At 37.5% G+C, this 18,305-nt stretch overlaps 1 protein-coding gene across 4 annotated transcripts in view; it reads left to right on the forward strand.

The window, feature by feature from the left end:
• The first annotated feature begins 5,756 nt into the window (after window positions 1–5,756).
• The window catches only part of SEL1L2 (SEL1L2 adaptor subunit of SYVN1 ubiquitin ligase), a 115,337-nt gene continuing 102,788 nt past the window's right edge, over window positions 5,757–18,305 (forward strand). For all 4 annotated transcript variants that reach the window (XM_082743690.1, XM_082743691.1, XM_082743693.1 and 1 more), the window contains exon 1: window positions 5,757–5,886. In XM_082743690.1, the coding sequence (XP_082599816.1) occupies window positions 5,829–5,886 (58 nt within the window). In that variant the 5' untranslated portion in view covers window positions 5,757–5,828. The remainder of the gene's footprint in view (window positions 5,887–18,305) is intronic.

The raw sequence follows: 18,305 nt of genomic DNA on the forward strand, positions 1-18,305 counted from the left end.
CACTCATGACTATGATTCGTGACATAGTAAGGTAATAATTTTTATTTTAACATTGTCTATGCTTCTGTTTTTCTTTTAATGCTGTGAATTTGGCTGGGAAAAATAACGAAGTCTTCAAGAAGGAAGTGACACTTGGGCTAGTAATAAAAATATGCACTTATTTTTTGACAATGGAAGTAAAAAGCTCTGATTCAAGACACATTACAAAAGTAGAATCAATAAAAATTAGTAATGAAATAGATTTGGGGAACAGGATGAGGAACAGAAAGAAGAGTTTCATGGAATAGTTAAGAGGAGAATAGCAGTATTAATAATAATAGGCAATCCAGGAGTAGTTGCAGATTTTGTGAGAAATATATTGAGTTCTTATTTAGAAATGCTACATGTAAAGTGTCTGCAGGAAAGTGCATCAGACTGGACACTATCCCTTTTGTTACAAGACGGAGGCTATTTCCAACCCAGAGTCCACCTGTGTTTTCTTAGGAACCTAACACTATGATACTGATTATTCTTTGTTTCATGTCAACTTAAGGAACTAGAACCATACATCAACTTTCAAACTTTCTCAAGTCTCTTCCATATTAAAAACAAAACAAAACAAAGAATTCCTCCTATGATTCCACAACACCCTCCAGCTACTGCTTCTCCTTCATTTTCAAAAGGTTGTTGGTATCTGCTGTGTCAATTTCCTTACTTCCCACTTTCTGCTTTTCAGTCCACTTTCTTCTTGTTTCTATCTTATTAACCAACTGAAATAGCTCCTATTAAGGTGGCCAATGACCTTCATGTGCTATTTAATGGACATTTTTCAATCTTTCTCTTACACGATCTCTCAGCAGCATTTAACACAGCCTCATATTCCTCCCTGCAGCATTCTTTTCCTTCAATTTTTCTCACCCTTTTGAGATTCTTCCTCTATGGCCATTACTTCTCAGTTTCTTTTACTGGCCTATCTTCCTTTTCAGCCATTACATTTTGGAGTTCATTAAGACTTAGTCTTAGCCCTTTGTCTCTTTTCACTTTATACTTTTTCTTCGAATAACTTCATCTGCACTCATGGTTCGGGTATAACTGTGATTCTCAGCCAGGGGCAGTTCTGCACCGCAGGGGACGTTGGCAGTGTCTGGAGACATTTTTGGTTGTCCAACTGGGAAAAGAGTGCTACTGGCATCTAGTGGGCAGAAGTCAAGGATGCTGCTATCCATCCTAAAGTGCATGGGACACCCCACAACAAAGAATCATCTGACCCAAAATTTCAATACTGCCAAAGTTGGGAAACCCTGAGTTACACCAGACTCCCAAAGTTATTATCTTCAGCAAAAATTTCTTCTTGAACTTTTGACCTATACATGCTACCATATATTGAATATCAACTTTAAGAGGCAATGTTATGTACTGGTTCAAAGGCACCTGAAACTAGACCATCTTGATTCAAATCCTGAGTTCACCGTTATTGATTATGTGACCCTTGGCAAGTTACTCAGTCTCTACACATTGCTTTTTTTATTACGTGGATATGATAATTTAGTATCTACCTTGATTGGTGTGAGGATGAAATGAGTTAAATAACTCATGAAGTGACTAACACCTAGTAAATGTGGCAGCAATGTTCACTAATACAATTTTTTCTCTCTTGACCCCTAGGAAGACTGTATTTCCCAGTATCCCTTGAAGTTAGGACAAGTGACTGCATCCTGGGTGGGTTATAAAGCAAGAGTGATGTATGCCACTTCCAGGCCTACCCACCAAATCCTCTGTACACTCATCCATATTCTCTCTTTTCTTTCCATGGTGGTCTCAGAAGCAGCATCTCAAGAAGGAAGGAGCTTGGCTCCCTGAGTCATTGCTTGAAGGAATATCTCAGTGATCCAAGGAGTACCACATCAGGCTATGATATAAACAAGAAACCTTTATTATATTAAGGCATTGGTATTTAGAGCGTATTTGTTTCAGCATTAATTATTCTGACAAAATACCAGTATCATACAGGAGTATTAAATATTAATATTTAATGTCTCAAAAGTACTTAAAATGTACCATGTACCACACTGAACTCATGATCTTTCCTTCACACTTAGATTTCTTCCATGGTCTTCTATCTCTTTGAATGGCTTCATCACCCTTTCAGTTGAGCAATCAGCAACCCTAAATACCATCCCTGATAGATCTTATAACTTCATTTTCATTTCAAATGAATTATTATATCATCTCAATTTTATCTCATATAACTCTTTTATTGCTCTCCTTTCCAATGGCACTGCAGTAAACTCAGTTAAGAAATTAACTGGGTTCTTTAAAAAAGCTTCCTAATTTGCCCCCATGTCTTCTTTTGCCCCTCTTTTGTCCATTCTCTGCCCTGCATCTGGAATTACCTTGTCAGATGTGATCATGTCACCTCGCTGGCATAAATTGTTCAATGACCTTCTGGTGCACTTTGCTTTGGATTGAATTGTATTCCCCCAAAATTCATATATTGAGACCTTAGTTGATTGTGGGATTATATCTGGAGATTAGGTCTTTAGGAGGTACTTAAGGTTGAATGAGGTCACAAGGGTGGGACCCTAATCCAGTAGGACTGTAGCCTTATAAGAAGAGGTAGATAAATATATATCTCTTCATCTTCCTTCTACACCTACCCCTCACACCCGCTATGGGAAGGCACAGTGAGAAAATGGCTATCTGTAAGATAGGAAGAGAGCTTTGCCATAACCAGACACTGCCAGCATCCTGATCATGGACTTCTAGTCCTCAGAATTGTGGGGGAAAAATTTCAGTTGTGGTGTCTGGATGGCTGTCAGTTAAGTGTCTGCCTTCAGCGCAGGTCATTATCCCAGAGTCCTCAGATAGAGCCCTGAACAGCCTCCTTTCTCAGAGGGAAACCGCCTTCTCCTTCTCCCTCTGCCTGTCACTCTGTGCTTGTGCTCTCTGTCTTTCTCTGTGAAATAAATAAATAAAATCTTTTTAAAAATTCTTTTGTTTAAGCCATCCAATCTACGGCATTTTATTATGGCAGCCCAAGCTGACTACTACACTCATAAAAACTAAATCATTAAGAATGGAGAGTGCCCATCGCCTACCAGTTCTGCTCCACCGCTACCACTCAATCTCTGGTTCCAGTCATACCAACCATAGAGCTTTTCAGTTACTTGAACAGATCTTATTCACACCATGTGGTCTTTTCACTTGTTTGCCACTATGCCTAACACACAATTTGCATAGTGGACCCTTTCTTATTCTTCAGAGTTAAGGTTAAAAATCGTTCCCTGGCCAAGCCCTCCCTAACTCTGACCCCACCTGACCTCTACCCACAGTTTTCTTTTATATGCCCTCAGTGCTAATTTATTTTCCTATAAAGCATTATTTACACTTTGTAATTATACTTCTATTTTAGTGATTCTTTCATTAATATTTATCTTGCACTGTGGACTTACAGACTCTAAGGACAGGAAATATGTCCACTACCCACAGAGAATAGTACAATGCCTGACACATAATAGGTTCTCAATAAAAATTATTGAATGAGAAAAACTTTAAATGAGCATTATTCATAGAGAGATGTTGATAAAACTGAGGGAGAGCATGTGAGACCAAAAGGGGTTACAATGGAGAGGGCATAAAGTTAATGTGAAGACTAAGAGAGGAAGAAAATGAAATTAACAAATGTCTGAAGGAGAGTTACCATTCATCCTTAGCATACAGTAGCTATTCAACAAATAAATGAATGAGTGAGGGAGTGATGGAATGACTGAGAAATTGTGTTCAAGAAAGTAGAAAAATAACTGAAATTCAGTTTTAAGAGAAACCAATAATATATTCTCAAGAAGATGTTTGTGATCAGAAATGTCAGATACCTCACAGAGATCAAATATTATGAAAACTGAGAAAAGATCATTGGATTTGTAGTCTATGTAAATCAATGAAAATAAAAACAATTGAAAAAGAAGTGAGAGAAACAAGAAGCAGTGATTGTGGACTTTTTTTTTTTTTTGACATGTTTAGAGGCTAAAGAATAATTAGAGGAGATAGCAATTGAAAGGATACCATAACCAAGGTAAAATATTTCTGAGATATGAAATGAGAAGTGATTAAGAATTTTCATAAGATTGAAACAAAAAAGAGAGAAAAGGACAAATGTTAGAAATATCAGAATAAGATAGAGTAAATGTAGATAGAATCAAAAATAGAATACAGAGGGGTGCCTGGGTGGCTCAGTGGGTTAAGCCGCTGCCTTCAGCTCAGGGCATGATCTCAGGGTCCTGGGATCGAGTCCCACATCAGGCTCTCTGCTCAGCAGGGAGCCTGCTTCCCTCTCTCTCTCTCTGCCTGCCTCTCCATCTACTTGTGATTTCTCTCTGTCAAATAAATACATAAAATCTTTAAAAAAAATAGAATACAGAAAGTGCATTTCATCTTTTGTGACAAATTAGAAAAAGAATGAGGACTCAAAAAAGTTTTAAATAAAAAGAAAGTAGAGGGAAGATAGGTCCAGTGAGTTTGGTTTCAGTAAAAGTATGAGGCAAAATCATCTGCTAAAAATGCTAATAAATCTGGATCCAAATGGGGAATGAAAAAAAGATGATTTGGAGAATGCTTAAGAGATGATATTTAAGAGTTTAATTAAATTATGTTTAGGTACTTTTTAAAAGTACAGAAATTGGGGAAATTCCATTTTGAACTCTGTTGGTGAAAGGAAAACTCTCTAGGGAGAGTTCTGAACAATTGTCCCAATGATTTCCAGAATCTACTCCCTGGAACCTATGAATATTACCTCATTTGGCAGAAGGGACTTTGCAGATATGATTGAGGATCATGAGATAGGAAGATTATCCTATATCATCATGGTTGACCATAAATGTAATCACAGGTGTACTTGTAAGAGGAAGACAGAGAGTAAAGCATGGGAAAACTAATTTACAAAGGGAGTAAACCTGGAAATTCAAGGCAATAAATGTATCTCTTTCTGAATTACCTGTATACACTGTAAATGTTTGACATATTTTTGGCATAGTTTTCTCAGCTAACTCCATTCCTTAGATAGTCTTAATAGTTCTGTGCTTTTACCTAAATATTAATTTTCATTTCTGATCCTAGCCTTGAGGGTACCCACTTGTGAAATGCCCACATTATTAAAGATAGTAAAGGTGGTGTTTTTAAATACCTTTTAATGAAAGTGTAATGAAATGCATTTTTTTAAAAAGTCATTGAAAAAAAAAAGTCATTGAACAATAACAACAAAAAAATGTCATTAATCACCAGGATTTATTTGCCTTTCTCCCAGTAAAACCTCAACAGTTCCTTACTCAAACAAAGTATAAAGATTTTCACCCACATGGGGACCAAAGCAGACTTGGTCTTTATGTTTCTTGTCCACTATAGCCTTCAGAGTTTAAAATAAAGGATGATGTAAGGTCAGCGGCTTATATACTTAATTGTGTTTTAATTTAAGTGCAGTTTGCACTGCTGAAGGTAAAATACATATAAGAACATCTAGCAAATCTATTTTTTGAACATTATTGTGGACATGTACAAATTGGACTTCTGGTTTCTTCCTTTCCTTTCAGAGACCAACTCTTATCTCAAACCTACTGCTTATCTCTTACCAGAGGAGAAGCAGAATAGATACGATTCCCTCCCTATAACCTGCTCTCTTCAGCAGCCACCTTCCTTGCAGTTGAAAGGAACATCCTGGCAGCTCATTGGCCCAAGAGTAAGGAAGTGGTTGCTTAGCAACCAAATCCTGACCCCCTACAGACCTGAAAAGAGGAAGCTTGTGGGCCAGCCACCTAGTTCTGCCTGTGTTACAGTGACGAGGAGCTGCTCAGGAGAAGATGAAGCTCTTGTCCCTGTTAATTGAGATATTGATCATTCTTGGGGTCATAATTAAAAGTAAGTTTTTCTGTCCTTATGGTTGCCTATGAAAATCTTTTCTCTTTAACAGCAGTAAGGGTGGAAGCTGATTAGAAGATGAGAAGTATCACTATACTCCCAATTGATACTATTTTGGGGTAAGTACTTAAAAATATCCAAGAAGGATAGATATCAGTGATACTCTTATTTAGGACAATACTTGAAAAGGCTATGTGTATGAGAGAGAGAGAGAGATAGGGAGGGAGGGAGATAAAAATAGAAAAGATTGAGCAAATCTATGAGGAAAGCATTATAGTAATTTTTATAGAATAGGGATATTTGAGATAGGTTATTAAATTTTGTTTAATCCAGAATATTATGAAGATCTAGTTCCAGACTTTAAAGGAAAAGTAGAGGATTCAAAGAGTGGTAAAGCAGATTACTCTATATTCTTAAAATATTTTTTTAATCTTTTCACAATAACAACTGTACTTCTAAAGTTTCCATGATTCCTGACTAGTTACTATTTTAAAATGGAAATTATTTTCCAGTCTTATTTCTCTGGTCTTTTATTGAATTAATTTTTATCCAGTCCTCAGATAATTTACTCAATCATGTATTCAATCTAAGAAATATTTATTTACATTTACCCAGGAATGCAAGTTTGATATAATATATGAAAAATAATGTAAATTACCACATCAATAGAATAAAAAACAAAGACCACAGGATCATCTCAACTGATACAGAAAAGACATTTGACACAATTCAGCACCCCTTTCTGATAAAACACTCAACTCATTTGAAATAGAAAGTTCCTCAACCTAATAAAAAGCATCCTCAAAAAACCCACACCTTTACCAACACTTGTAGTGGACATAGCATAATATATAAACCTGTCAAATCACTGTGCTATACACCTGAAACTAATGTAACACTGTGTGTCAACTATACTTAAAAAAAACAAACAAACAAACAAACAACCACACCTAGTGTATTTAATGGTGAAAACCTGAATGCTTTCCCCCTAAGATCAGGAACAAGACATTCTCACCAATTCTATTTATTCATTTCAACATTGTACAGGGGGTGCCTAGCCAAGGCAATTAGATAAAAACAAATAAAAGAAATCAAGATTGGGAAGGAAGAAGTAAAACTACCTGTGTTCATTAAAGACATGGTTTTATGCATATAAAAGCATAAGGTATCCACTAAAAAACTATTAGAACTAAAAAATGAGTTCAGCAAGGCTGAATAATAAAAGGTCAATATATAAAAATCAGCTATATTTCTTTAAAGTCACAATGAACAAACAAAAAATAATGAAATCAACAGTTCCATTTAGAATAGCATGGAAAGGAATAGAGTACTTAGGAATAAATTTAACAAAAGTACAAAGCTCATACTCCAAAAACTACAAATATTTTTGAAAGAAATTAAAGAAAACCCCAGTAAGTGAAAAGGCTTATCATATTCATGGATTAGAAATCTTAATATTAAGACAGCAATACACTCCAGTATTGATCTGAAGATTGAATATAAAATCCCAGCCACTTCTTTGCAGAAATTAAAAAAATGATCTGAAAATGAATACAGGCGTGAACATTTTTAAACAAAAAGAATAAATTTGGAGGACTCACACTTCAACATTTATTACAAAGCTATGGTAATCAACAGTATGATACTGGCATGAGGACAGACATATAGATCAATGGAATATCACAGAGTTCAGAAATAAACCCTCACATTCATATAGTCAATTGATTTTGGGGAAAGATGCCAAAGTAACTCAATTGAGAGGGGAAAGAATAATCTCTTCAGCAGATAACAGGGATGACTGCAGAGCCATATGCAAAAAATAATAATAATTTGGTTACCAACCTCACACTATACACAAAAATTAATATAAAATGGGTTAAAGACCTAAATATAATAGCTAAACTTTAAATCTTTTAGAAGAAAACAGGCATAAATCTTTGTGACCTTGGATGAGGAAAATGATTTCTTAAGTATGCCTCCAAAAGCACAAGAAAAGAAGAAACAGATAAACTGGACATCATCAATATTAAGCACTTATATGCTTCAAAGGACATCATCAAGAAACTGAAAAGACAATGGACAAAACAGGAGAAATTTTTTGCAAATCATATATCCAATAAGGTTTGATATTCAGAGTATAAAAACAACCCAGTTTTTTTAAAAGGGCAACAAACACTTGGGCATAGGTTTTCTGCTTGAATATGTACCTATGGAATTCGGTAAGTGTTTCTCCAGAAACAAAAATGACCATCGATACATGAAAATATATTAAATATCATTGACCATTAAGAAAATGCTCATCAAAACCAAAGTGAAATGCCACAATGAGGACTTAACTATAGCAATAGCAGTGGGGACTGAGAGGAGTAGATGGATAATAAGGCTAGAGAGAATAGTGACATAAGAGTCCAAAGTGGGGCACCTGCTCAATCCTTAGGTGTCTGCCTTCTACTCAGATCATGATTCCAGGATCCTGGGATTGAGCCCCACATTGGGCTCCGTGCTTGACAGGAAGCCTGCTTCTCCCTCTCCCACTCCCCGACTTGTGTTCCCTCTCTCTCTCTGTATGTGTGTGTGTCTCTCTCTGTCAAATAAATAAATAAATAAGATCTTAAAAAAAAAAAAAAAAGAATCCACAGTGAGAGTGTGCTGAGAAGTTGGGCGTGTGCCAGATGCCAGAGATAGTGTAGGAATGAGGTAAGGGCCAAGGAGTCACCACCAGATTTAACAGCTGGGGAATCTTTCCCTTTCCAGGACAGTTTTATCAGAGAAACAGGGACAAAACCAGATAGATATTGATGTGAGTGAATAAGAAGAGAGAAAGTAGAGACAGTGATGATAATTACAGAGTTCTTTCTGGCACTTTGCAGGGTCAAACTTGAGTTTTCAATAGATCATTACTTGATTGCAGGTCTACAGAGACCCAGAGAAGTAGTTAGTAGGGGAGAGAAAAGTTACTTTACAAGCTAGTACTAAAAGACCTAAGATTCATACACAAAATCAAGTTTTAACCCCACTCTATTTTTTCTTTTCCTGCCTTTCTACCCCTAGTTCTCTAGGCAAAACAGACAGATCTGCATTTTTCCACTCAAACATACCTTGCAAGCATGCATTTTTTATACATTTTTTCACTTGATGTTAATGTATTTTTACTTCATCTAAATAAAAATATTTAGAAGAAAGCTGCCTTAACTATGTGATTGCACTGACTCCGCACTCACCTAGGGAAAGTTCTAAAAAGTTGCTGAGACTTTTTTTTTTCTTTTTTTGCCTTTTGGTAAATCCTCAGAATAAAGTATGGAAAGAATCAGAATAAAGTTGATGGAAAGATGAATAGTTTATCCCAAGCGTGGCTAGAAAATTGAAGTAACATCAATAGTGTGTGTTGTTGTTGTTTTTTCTCTTTGCACCCTACCAACCCAGCCTCTGATTTAAGGTAGGGTAGGGTATGTAACTGAAGCAGAGAAAAGAGATAGCCAGAAATCTGGCTCTACATTATCCAGGATCCCAGGTTTCCTTATCTTATCTATCTCTTTCTAGTAGTAATTCTTCATTACCTTACAAGTTCTACAATTAGAAAAAAATATATATATATATATATAAAACAAAATGAAACAAAGTTTATAGCAACTCTCTCCCCTTACACCCACCCAGCAACTCTACCCCAGTTAAAAAAGGCAAGTTGCTCATTGATCTCGAACTAATCAGAATTCAGAAATCAATTGTCTAGCAATCATATTTAGTTCCTTGTCAGGTCCAGACAGGAAACACATAAAGGCCAAGTCTTGGACACGTCACAGAGGATACTGAGCTGAAACAGTACAAGCAGACTATATCTTACTGCTTCAGAAATAGGCTTGCTATTACCAGTGCTGTTTTGAATACCATGTGAAATTTAGGAGTTCTAAGTTACCTTTGCTTCCTTTCAGTTCTTCTACATTACACTTCTAAAAAAGGGTGGGGGGTGGAATACATTATAAGTATCTGGAGCATCTTTCCTTGAAGAGAAGCAGGAGAGAGCAGGTGTGTTATGGTGGGATTTTTTAACTACTAGAGAGAAGTTTGATTGCTGTATTATGTTATTGATCAGTAAGGAAACTGATTTCTCTTTTGTGATTTGTCCTGAATGATGTAAGGCTCTTTCTTCATAACCTGGGTTCATCTGAAAGGTTTCTACAACTCTACAATTCTTCTACTACTTCTACAGCTACTATTATTCTTTGGAACCATTCAGTAGAATAGCACACAATGGCTGGAGGGCAACCCTCAAGCTAAGGAAAGCTGGAGGAATACACCCTCCCTCAGCACCCTGAACCCATTAAAGCCCATCCAACAGCCTTATTTCCCACTATCCAGGCTGCTTTGTAGACCTGCCTTCTTCTGACACTTCCCAATTCTACTCCATTTTCTCCATACAAAGATTCATATGTCCCTCTTGTCACATCCCTGCTCCAAGAATTCTCTCTGCCAGTGCCAACCCTCTTATCTGCTCCTGATTGATCCTAAGATCTACTTCCCATCCACTGAAACTGCTCTCTCAAAGAATACCAATAGCCACTGATAACTAACCCAGTAGCCTCTCACTGTTCTTGCTACTTAACTTCTATGCAGCATTTGACACTATTCACCATCTTCTTTCCCCCCTTAACCTATGTAGAATCTTAGGCTCTCTGGCTTGCCTTCTAAACCCTCCTTTTAAATTTTATGCCCAAAGTTCAGTGCATGGCTCTCTTGTTCTTCATATTCTATTACTGTCTTCCAAGCCCGGCTCCTTTTACATATGTATTTGCATCTAGATCTCCCTCCTGAACTCTAGATGTGCAGGGTCAGCTGCGTGATGTTCATGAATAGTATATGGTCTGCAAAAGTCGTAAATTGAGTCTCAAAGTTAGCTCCTCTTCTGGGTTTCTTCTCTTATGAATGGCATTAATAATATATCAATGATATTAATATTAATTATTATTAACTAATATTGATTCTATTAATGTTGTACTAATAATATCCATCCCTGCTCCACTACTTTTCAAACACAAAACTGTATAATCATACAGTTATAATGCACTAAGTATCATCTAATTCCAGGTTTTTTATAGATGTAGGACTGAGGCCCAGAGTGGTGAAACGGATTCCACAGGGTCATTCTGCAAAGCCAAAATCTCCGAATCCTTTACAATTATTAATTCCTTTATTCCTTTGCCAAATCCTATCAGTTCCACAGTGTTTCTCCCTTCCATGCATTTTCATGTCTCAATTTAGAGTCTCATTGTAGTATCTTTTATCTACATGACTGCACTTCTAACTCTTCTTTCTTATTCACAATACAGTACTGCCAGAAATAATATTCCTAAACCCCAGATTTGATCATAATTTTCAAGCACCTGCTTTATGCAGAATAAAATCCAACATCTTGTCTAGCAGTCAAAATCCTATGCAATTAAATCCCAACTTCCTTTCTATTTTCTCTGTTACACACATACTCTGTTTCAACTAATTCAAACCATCAGCGACTCAGTATACCTACCTAACTCTCTCTTGCATGTCTTTCTCAATCTGTTCTGCAGACAAGCTATCTGCAGTGATGGACTGTCTGCAGAAGTATACTATCATTCCATTTTCTTCCCCATCACCACCATAAGTCTATAGCACAACATCCTTCTCATCTTTTAAGATCCATCTCAAGTTCTACTCCTCCAGAAAAAAACCTTTTCCAAGCCATTCCTCAAAGCACATTGCACCTTTATTTTCTTATGCATCATGGCCTCATAATTGAGTTAGTTTTTAACTCCCTTACCAGATTGTCAACAATTTTTAAAATTAGCACTTGTAACACTTTAAAATTTGTAAAACACATTCCCAACACCTGTGGGGTAGAACGTGCAGACATTCTTACTTGTCTAAATTTACAGGTTTTCAAAACCCTGAAGTACCGTGTATAGTAAGATCTGAATCCTCCAGTGGGAATCAAGTTTTGTTTTAACTCTGTATCACATGTTTGTTATTCTAAGTCTGTCTTCTCCAAAGTGGACTGCTCTAAGTTTTTGCCTCATAATCATATTTAGTTGTTGCAGGCTGTTTCTACATACTACCAAGAAGCCAGATAAAAAATAGAAAAATTCAATCCATCATTCAAACATTTTTTTTAACATTATTTATTTATTTAGTTGACAGACATAGATCACAAGTAGGCAGGGGGGCAGGCAGAGGGGGTAGGAAGCCGGCTCCCCATTGAGCAAAGAGCACAATGCGGGGCTGGATCCCAGAACCCCAGGATCATGACCTGAGCCAAAGGCAGAGGCTTAACCCACTGAGCCACTGAGGCACCCCCATCTTTCAAACATTTTAAAATGTAGTATTCATATGTTTGCTTCTGTATAGAACAAACAGCTAGGTGACTGATTATTTACTTCTCAACCAGTTGTTTTGGCAGTATGATGATTACATAAACTCCAACAGTGGCATTTTATCAGTTTTTCATTGATTTTATAATTTTACTGGCATCTGCAATTTATTTACTATAGCCATCTAATTTTATTTATATAGTTAATCAGCCAGGGAGATACAGTAGACAGGAAAAACTGGTTTCTTAAGACATCTTTAAGTCTTAAGTCTGCCTCATAGACTTGTCAAAACTGCAGCATTGGCCATGAAGAGAATATTCACAGAATGGAAAAAGTATACACCCTGCAGCTTCCCTGATAGAAGATAGTTTTAAAAACAATTTCAGGATGCCTGGGTGGCTCAGTTAGTTAAGAATATGCCTTTGGCACAGGTCATGATCCCATGGTCCTGGGATCAAGCCCTTCATCAGGCTCCCTGCTCCATGGGGAGCCTGCTTTCCCTCTCTCCCTGCTTGTGCTCTCTCTCTCTCTCTCTGTCAAATAAATAAATAAATAAACAAATCTTAAAAAATAAGCAAAAACAACTCATCATCTGTAGAAAACTAGTAGGGATACCCTTGATGAAAAAGAAATTATGAATACCTAAAAGACAAAATAGGAGGGACACCTGAGTGGCTCAGTCATTAAGCATCTGCCTTTGACTCAGGTCATGATCCCAGGGTTCTGGGATTGAGCTCCGCATCAGGCTCCCTGCTCTGTAGAGAGCCTGCTTCTCCCTCTCCCACTCCTCCTGCTTGTACTCCCTCTCTCACTGTGTTTCTCTCTGTCAAGTAAATAAACAAAATCTTAAAAAGAAAATTAAAATAAAAAGACAAAATAGGAGATGGAATGGATAAAAGAAGAAACTTTTGCCCCAAAATGTACAAAAGAGAATATGGTTATATATGATGTACAAGTGGACTCGGGAAAAAGGTAAGAATCCCTGAAGCAAAAAGAAAAGATTGTTGATTGGAAACAACAGCCTAGCAGTCTGATTCCTACCCCCTCACCACCACCACCATATGCAAAGAAGAAGGCAGCACTTTCATTTCTAGTAATGAAAGGCTAGGTAACTATGTTATTTGGTCCAACACTCACACTGAAAACAAATAGTCCATAAATTATACAAATTTTTTTAAAGATTTTATTTATTTATTTGACAGAGATCACAAGTAGACAGAGAGGCAGACAGAGAGAAAGAGGGAACCAGGCTCCCCGTTGAACAGAGAGTCCGATGTGGGGCTTGATCCCAGGACCCAGGGATCATGACCTGAGCCAAAGGCAGAAGTTTAACCCACTGAGCCACCCAGGCACCCCAAATTATACAAACTTCTTAAATGAAACAGAGTTGAGAAGACAGTAGAGAGCTACCAGGCAAAAATGTAAGGATTGCTAGAATCCAGAGAAGTAAGCACAGAACATCTGAGCAGGGCCAGGATTTGCCTCACCTCGGTCCCAGCCCTGTACCTGAACATCAAAGCAGTTGTTACTCTAAGCCAGGCAAACCTGGGCTTTGGTTTTAGTGGCCTCACAGAGCAAGGAAACAGAATGTAATTCTCAAGACCTGTCCAAGGTGAGGAGTCTAATAAGACCTTTTCAGCATTAACCGGGGACCGTAAAGTGCTCTACTCTTAGGATAGAGGCAACCCAGAAGTAAATCCACCCTGTCGTAAGTCCAGGTATCTGCAGAGGCTTGACACTTAGTAGGATAGAGAGTAAAGGAAAAGGAAAAAATACATTCCTGAGAATTGTAGCCACAGGCTAGCCTCCCTGGAGATTTATAGCCTGGGTAATCCCAGGTACCCTGAGGCTAGAACTAGACCTAAAATAATCCTCTACTTGGTACTGCCCCAGGCACCTGACAAAAGAAAATTCATGTTCTCTCCACGGGAAAGCAACTTCATTTTAGGTCTCAATCTGAGTTCACAAGGAGACAAGGCATGAGGTGGGAGATTTGGGGTGGGATTTTGGCAGAGATGTAAGTTCTGCTGCAAATGGCTAGTGATAGTGAAGGAGCACCTATTCCGGGACAACTAGGTCCTGTCACATCCTAATAGCTTATCCTGCAATGCCCACAAAGTTGCTGGTGAAGCTGAGGTGATTGTTATAGCATTCAGAGACCAATTAAGATGGGAAATTCAAGTCCAACATGAGGAAAACTGACACCACAGAAAAGAAAAGCGTCAGCCTACACACAAAAACACACACATGTGCAACACCATAATACCTGAGGAAACAGAACAAGTAGAGGAGACAACTGTTTTTTTTTTTTTTTAAGATTTTTATTTATTTATTTATTTGACAGAGAGAAAGCATAAGTAGATGGAGAGGCAGGCAGAGAGAGAGAGAGAGAGGGAAGCAGGCTCCCTGCCGAGCAGAGAGCCCGATGCAGGACTCAATCCCAGGACACTGAGATCATGACCTGAGCCGAAGGCAGTGGCTCAACCCACTGAGCCACCCAGGCGCCCCCAGCTGTAGCCTTCAAAACATAAAATGATTCTCATAAGATGTATTTAGAGATGTTATTGTAGCCATAAAAGATGAGTTATTTTGGAAATGAAATGAATTATATGATAGTAAAAATAAAAACCTCAAGGCTGGATACCAACATTGATGGAGCTGAAGAGCAACCCAGAGGCTCAAAAATCAAACTGAGAAATACTCATATAAGCACAGTGCAAATGGGTAGAGAGATGACACATGAAATAAAGGGTCAAGGACATGGGGGATGCATGCAAAAGTTACAAATTCACATAAGGGGGTCTCCAGAAGGAGAAAATAGAAGAACTGGGAGGAAGAGATAAATAAACTAAATAAAATTCCCCAGATCATGAAAAGACCTTTTTTTAAGAATCTTTAGATTAAGTTCCATTGAGTGCCAAGTGAGAAGATGGAGAAAAAATGTACACTTCAGGAAATGATGGTAAAATTTCAGTACTTTGTGGATAATCAGAAAATCCTGAAAGCTTCTAAAGAGAAAAAAATACAGGGGTACCTGGGTGGCTCAGTCAGTTAAGCGTCTTCTGCCTTTAACTCGGGTCATGATCCTAGGGTCCTTAAGATCAAGCCCCACCTCAGACTCTGTACTTAGCAGTGAGTCAACTTCTCCCTCTGCCTCGGTGCTCTCTCATGCTCTCTCATGCTCTCTCTCAAGTAAATAAAATCTTTTAAAAAGAGAAAAAGTACATTATTTGCAAGGTGAAATGTAGTATGTTGACTTCAAATTCATTAGCAACATTGTGTATAAAAAGATACTGGAGAAATATTTTCTAAGTACTGAGGTGAAATGATTTTGAATCTAGAATTACATAATCTGACAAACCGTTAAAAAGTGTAATGGCAAAATAAGACATTTTCAAACATGAATATATTCAGAAAATTTATCATCCACAAATCCTAACTGAAATATTCACTGGAAAATATGATCCAGCAAAATAAAACAGAAGTTCAAGAGGAACACTAAAAATTAGTGGTAGTCAAAGAAACCTTTAAAACATGATAAATCTACGTAAATGTCTTTTTTAATTTTAAAAAATTTAACAATCGTTCATTTTTTAAATTCCCTTTCACGAGGGAACACTCTTATACTGTTGGTGGGAATGCAAACTGGTGCAGCCACTTTGGAAAACAGTATGGAGGTTCCTAAAAATAGAACTACCCTATGATCCAGCAATTGTACTACTAGGTATTTACCCAAAGAATACAAAACTACTGATTAGAAGGAATACATGCACCCCAAGTTTATAGCAGCATTATCAACAATAGCCAAATTATGGAAAGAGCCCAGATGTCCATCAACTGAAGAATGGATAAAGAAGATGTGAGATAGATATATATATAGAGAGAGAGATAGATTATATATATATACACACACACAACGGAATATTACCTAAAAAAAAGAATGAAATCCTGGCTTTTGCAATGATGTGGATGGAGCTAGAGAGTATTATGCTAAGCAAAATAAGTCAGAGAGGGACAAGCACCATACAATTTCATTTATATGTGGAATTTAAGAAACAAAACAGATGAACATGGGGGAAGAAAAAGAGGCAAACCAGAAAACAGACTCTCAGCTATAGAGAACAAACTGAGGGCTGCTGGAGGGGAGGTGGCGGTGGGGTGGGTTAAATGAGTGGTGGGTGGTGAGGAGGGCACTTGTGATGAGCGCTGGGTATTATATGTAAGCGATGAATAGCTGAATTCTACAGCTAAAACTAATATTATACTGTATGTGAACTAATTTAAATAAAAACTTGAAAAAAGAAAAAATCCCTTTCACAGTAGCAACAGAAATTTAAAAATAGCTAGGAATAAATTTATTAAAAATTAAACAAGGCATATATGAGTAATAAAAATGAAAATTTTCTGAACAGCATTAAACAGAAAACTGAATAAATTAAGGCTATGCACCTCAATGAATCTCAGTATTGTAAATATGCCAGGTAAATCTAATGTAGTCCCAGTGAAAATATCAACACATTTCTTTTTTTTTTTTTTTTAAAGATTTTATTCATTTGTCGAGAGAGAGAGTACACACAAGCAGGCAGAGAGGCAGGCAGAGAGAGAGGAGGAAGCAGGCTCCCTGCCGAGCAAGGAGCCCAATGCAGGGTGATCCCAGGACCCCAGGATCATGACTTGAGCCAAAGGCAGTGGCTCAACCAACTGAGCCACCCAGGCGTCCCCACATTTCTTAAATGAATCTGACAACTTATTCTAAAATTCATCTGGAAAGAAATTGTACTAGAATTCCCAAGGTAAGGGTTTTTTTTTTTTTCCTCAAGATTTTATCTATTTATTTACTTATTAGAGAGAGAGAGAAAGGGGAGAAGCAGAGGGGGAGGGGACAAATCCCAACAACCCCAAGCTGAAATCAAGAGTTGGATGCTTAACTGACTAAGCCACCCATTCACCCCTTCCAAGATAAGTTTTTAAAAGAGGGAGCCAGGGGGCACCTGGGTGGCTCAGTGGGTTAAGCCTCTGCCTTCGGCTCAGGCCATGATCTCCGGGTCCTGGGATCCAGCCCCTCATCAGGCTCTCTGCTCAGCAGGGAGCCTGCTTCCTCCTCTCTCTGCCTGCCTCTCTGCCTACTTGTGATCTCTGTCTGTCAAATGAATAAATAAAATCTTTAAAAATAATAATAATAATAATAATAAAAATAAAAATAAAAGAGGAACCAGAAAGGTGTATGTGGGTGGTTTCTTATCTATCTGCACAGAGAAGTTCTTGCTCTATCAAGTAGTAAAATATGCAATTTAAAAATCTATAGTAATTAGGGTATTGCCAGAAGAATAGACAAATGCATCAAGAAAATAGAGTTTAAAAATGAAACAATGTACAAATGAGAATTTAATACCTGAAAGGAGGCTTCTAAATGCAGTGGGTAAAAGGAGGACTATAATGAATGCTAGTGTCAAGTTGTCTGTTTATTAGGAAAAGTCAAATTTCACTTCATACCAATCAAAAAAACCAAGTCCAGATGGATTAAAAACATAAACAGTAGAAGGAAAACTATAAAAAATAGGAAAATATGTATTCAAGTGATTGATAAGACCTTGAACAAGACACACATGCCCATACAGACACACACATATACACACAAAGGTTATAAGTGAAGAAAAGATAGTTTTGACTACATTTGATTTTAAAACAACTCTGCTTCAAAGGATACCATAACCAGTTAAAAAGCTAATAACAGACTGAAAAATGTATCTATATATAAACACCAATCCAATAATATCCAGAATTTATTTTAAAGCTCCTAAAGATCTTTTCTTAAAAGCCTAATAGAAATATGGGAAAATATAGAACAGTTCATTCCTTGAAGAGGAAAATACAAATGCCCCTCAAAGTGACCTTGCCAGTAATCAAAATTAACAGTGGAATGTCCTTTGTCCTGTGGTGCCTGTGTGTCTCAGTTGGGGAAACGTCTGCCTTCAGGTTGGGTCATGATCTCAGGGTCCTGGGATCAGCCCCTCATGAGTCTCCCACCTCAGAGGGGAGTCTGCTTCTCCTGCTCCCTTTCCCCTTTCCCCAGACTCATAC

The sequence above is a fragment of the Mustela nivalis genome (genome assembly GCF_964662115.1).
Source record: "Mustela nivalis genome assembly, chromosome: 8".
NCBI lineage: Eukaryota > Metazoa > Chordata > Mammalia > Carnivora > Mustelidae > Mustela > Mustela nivalis.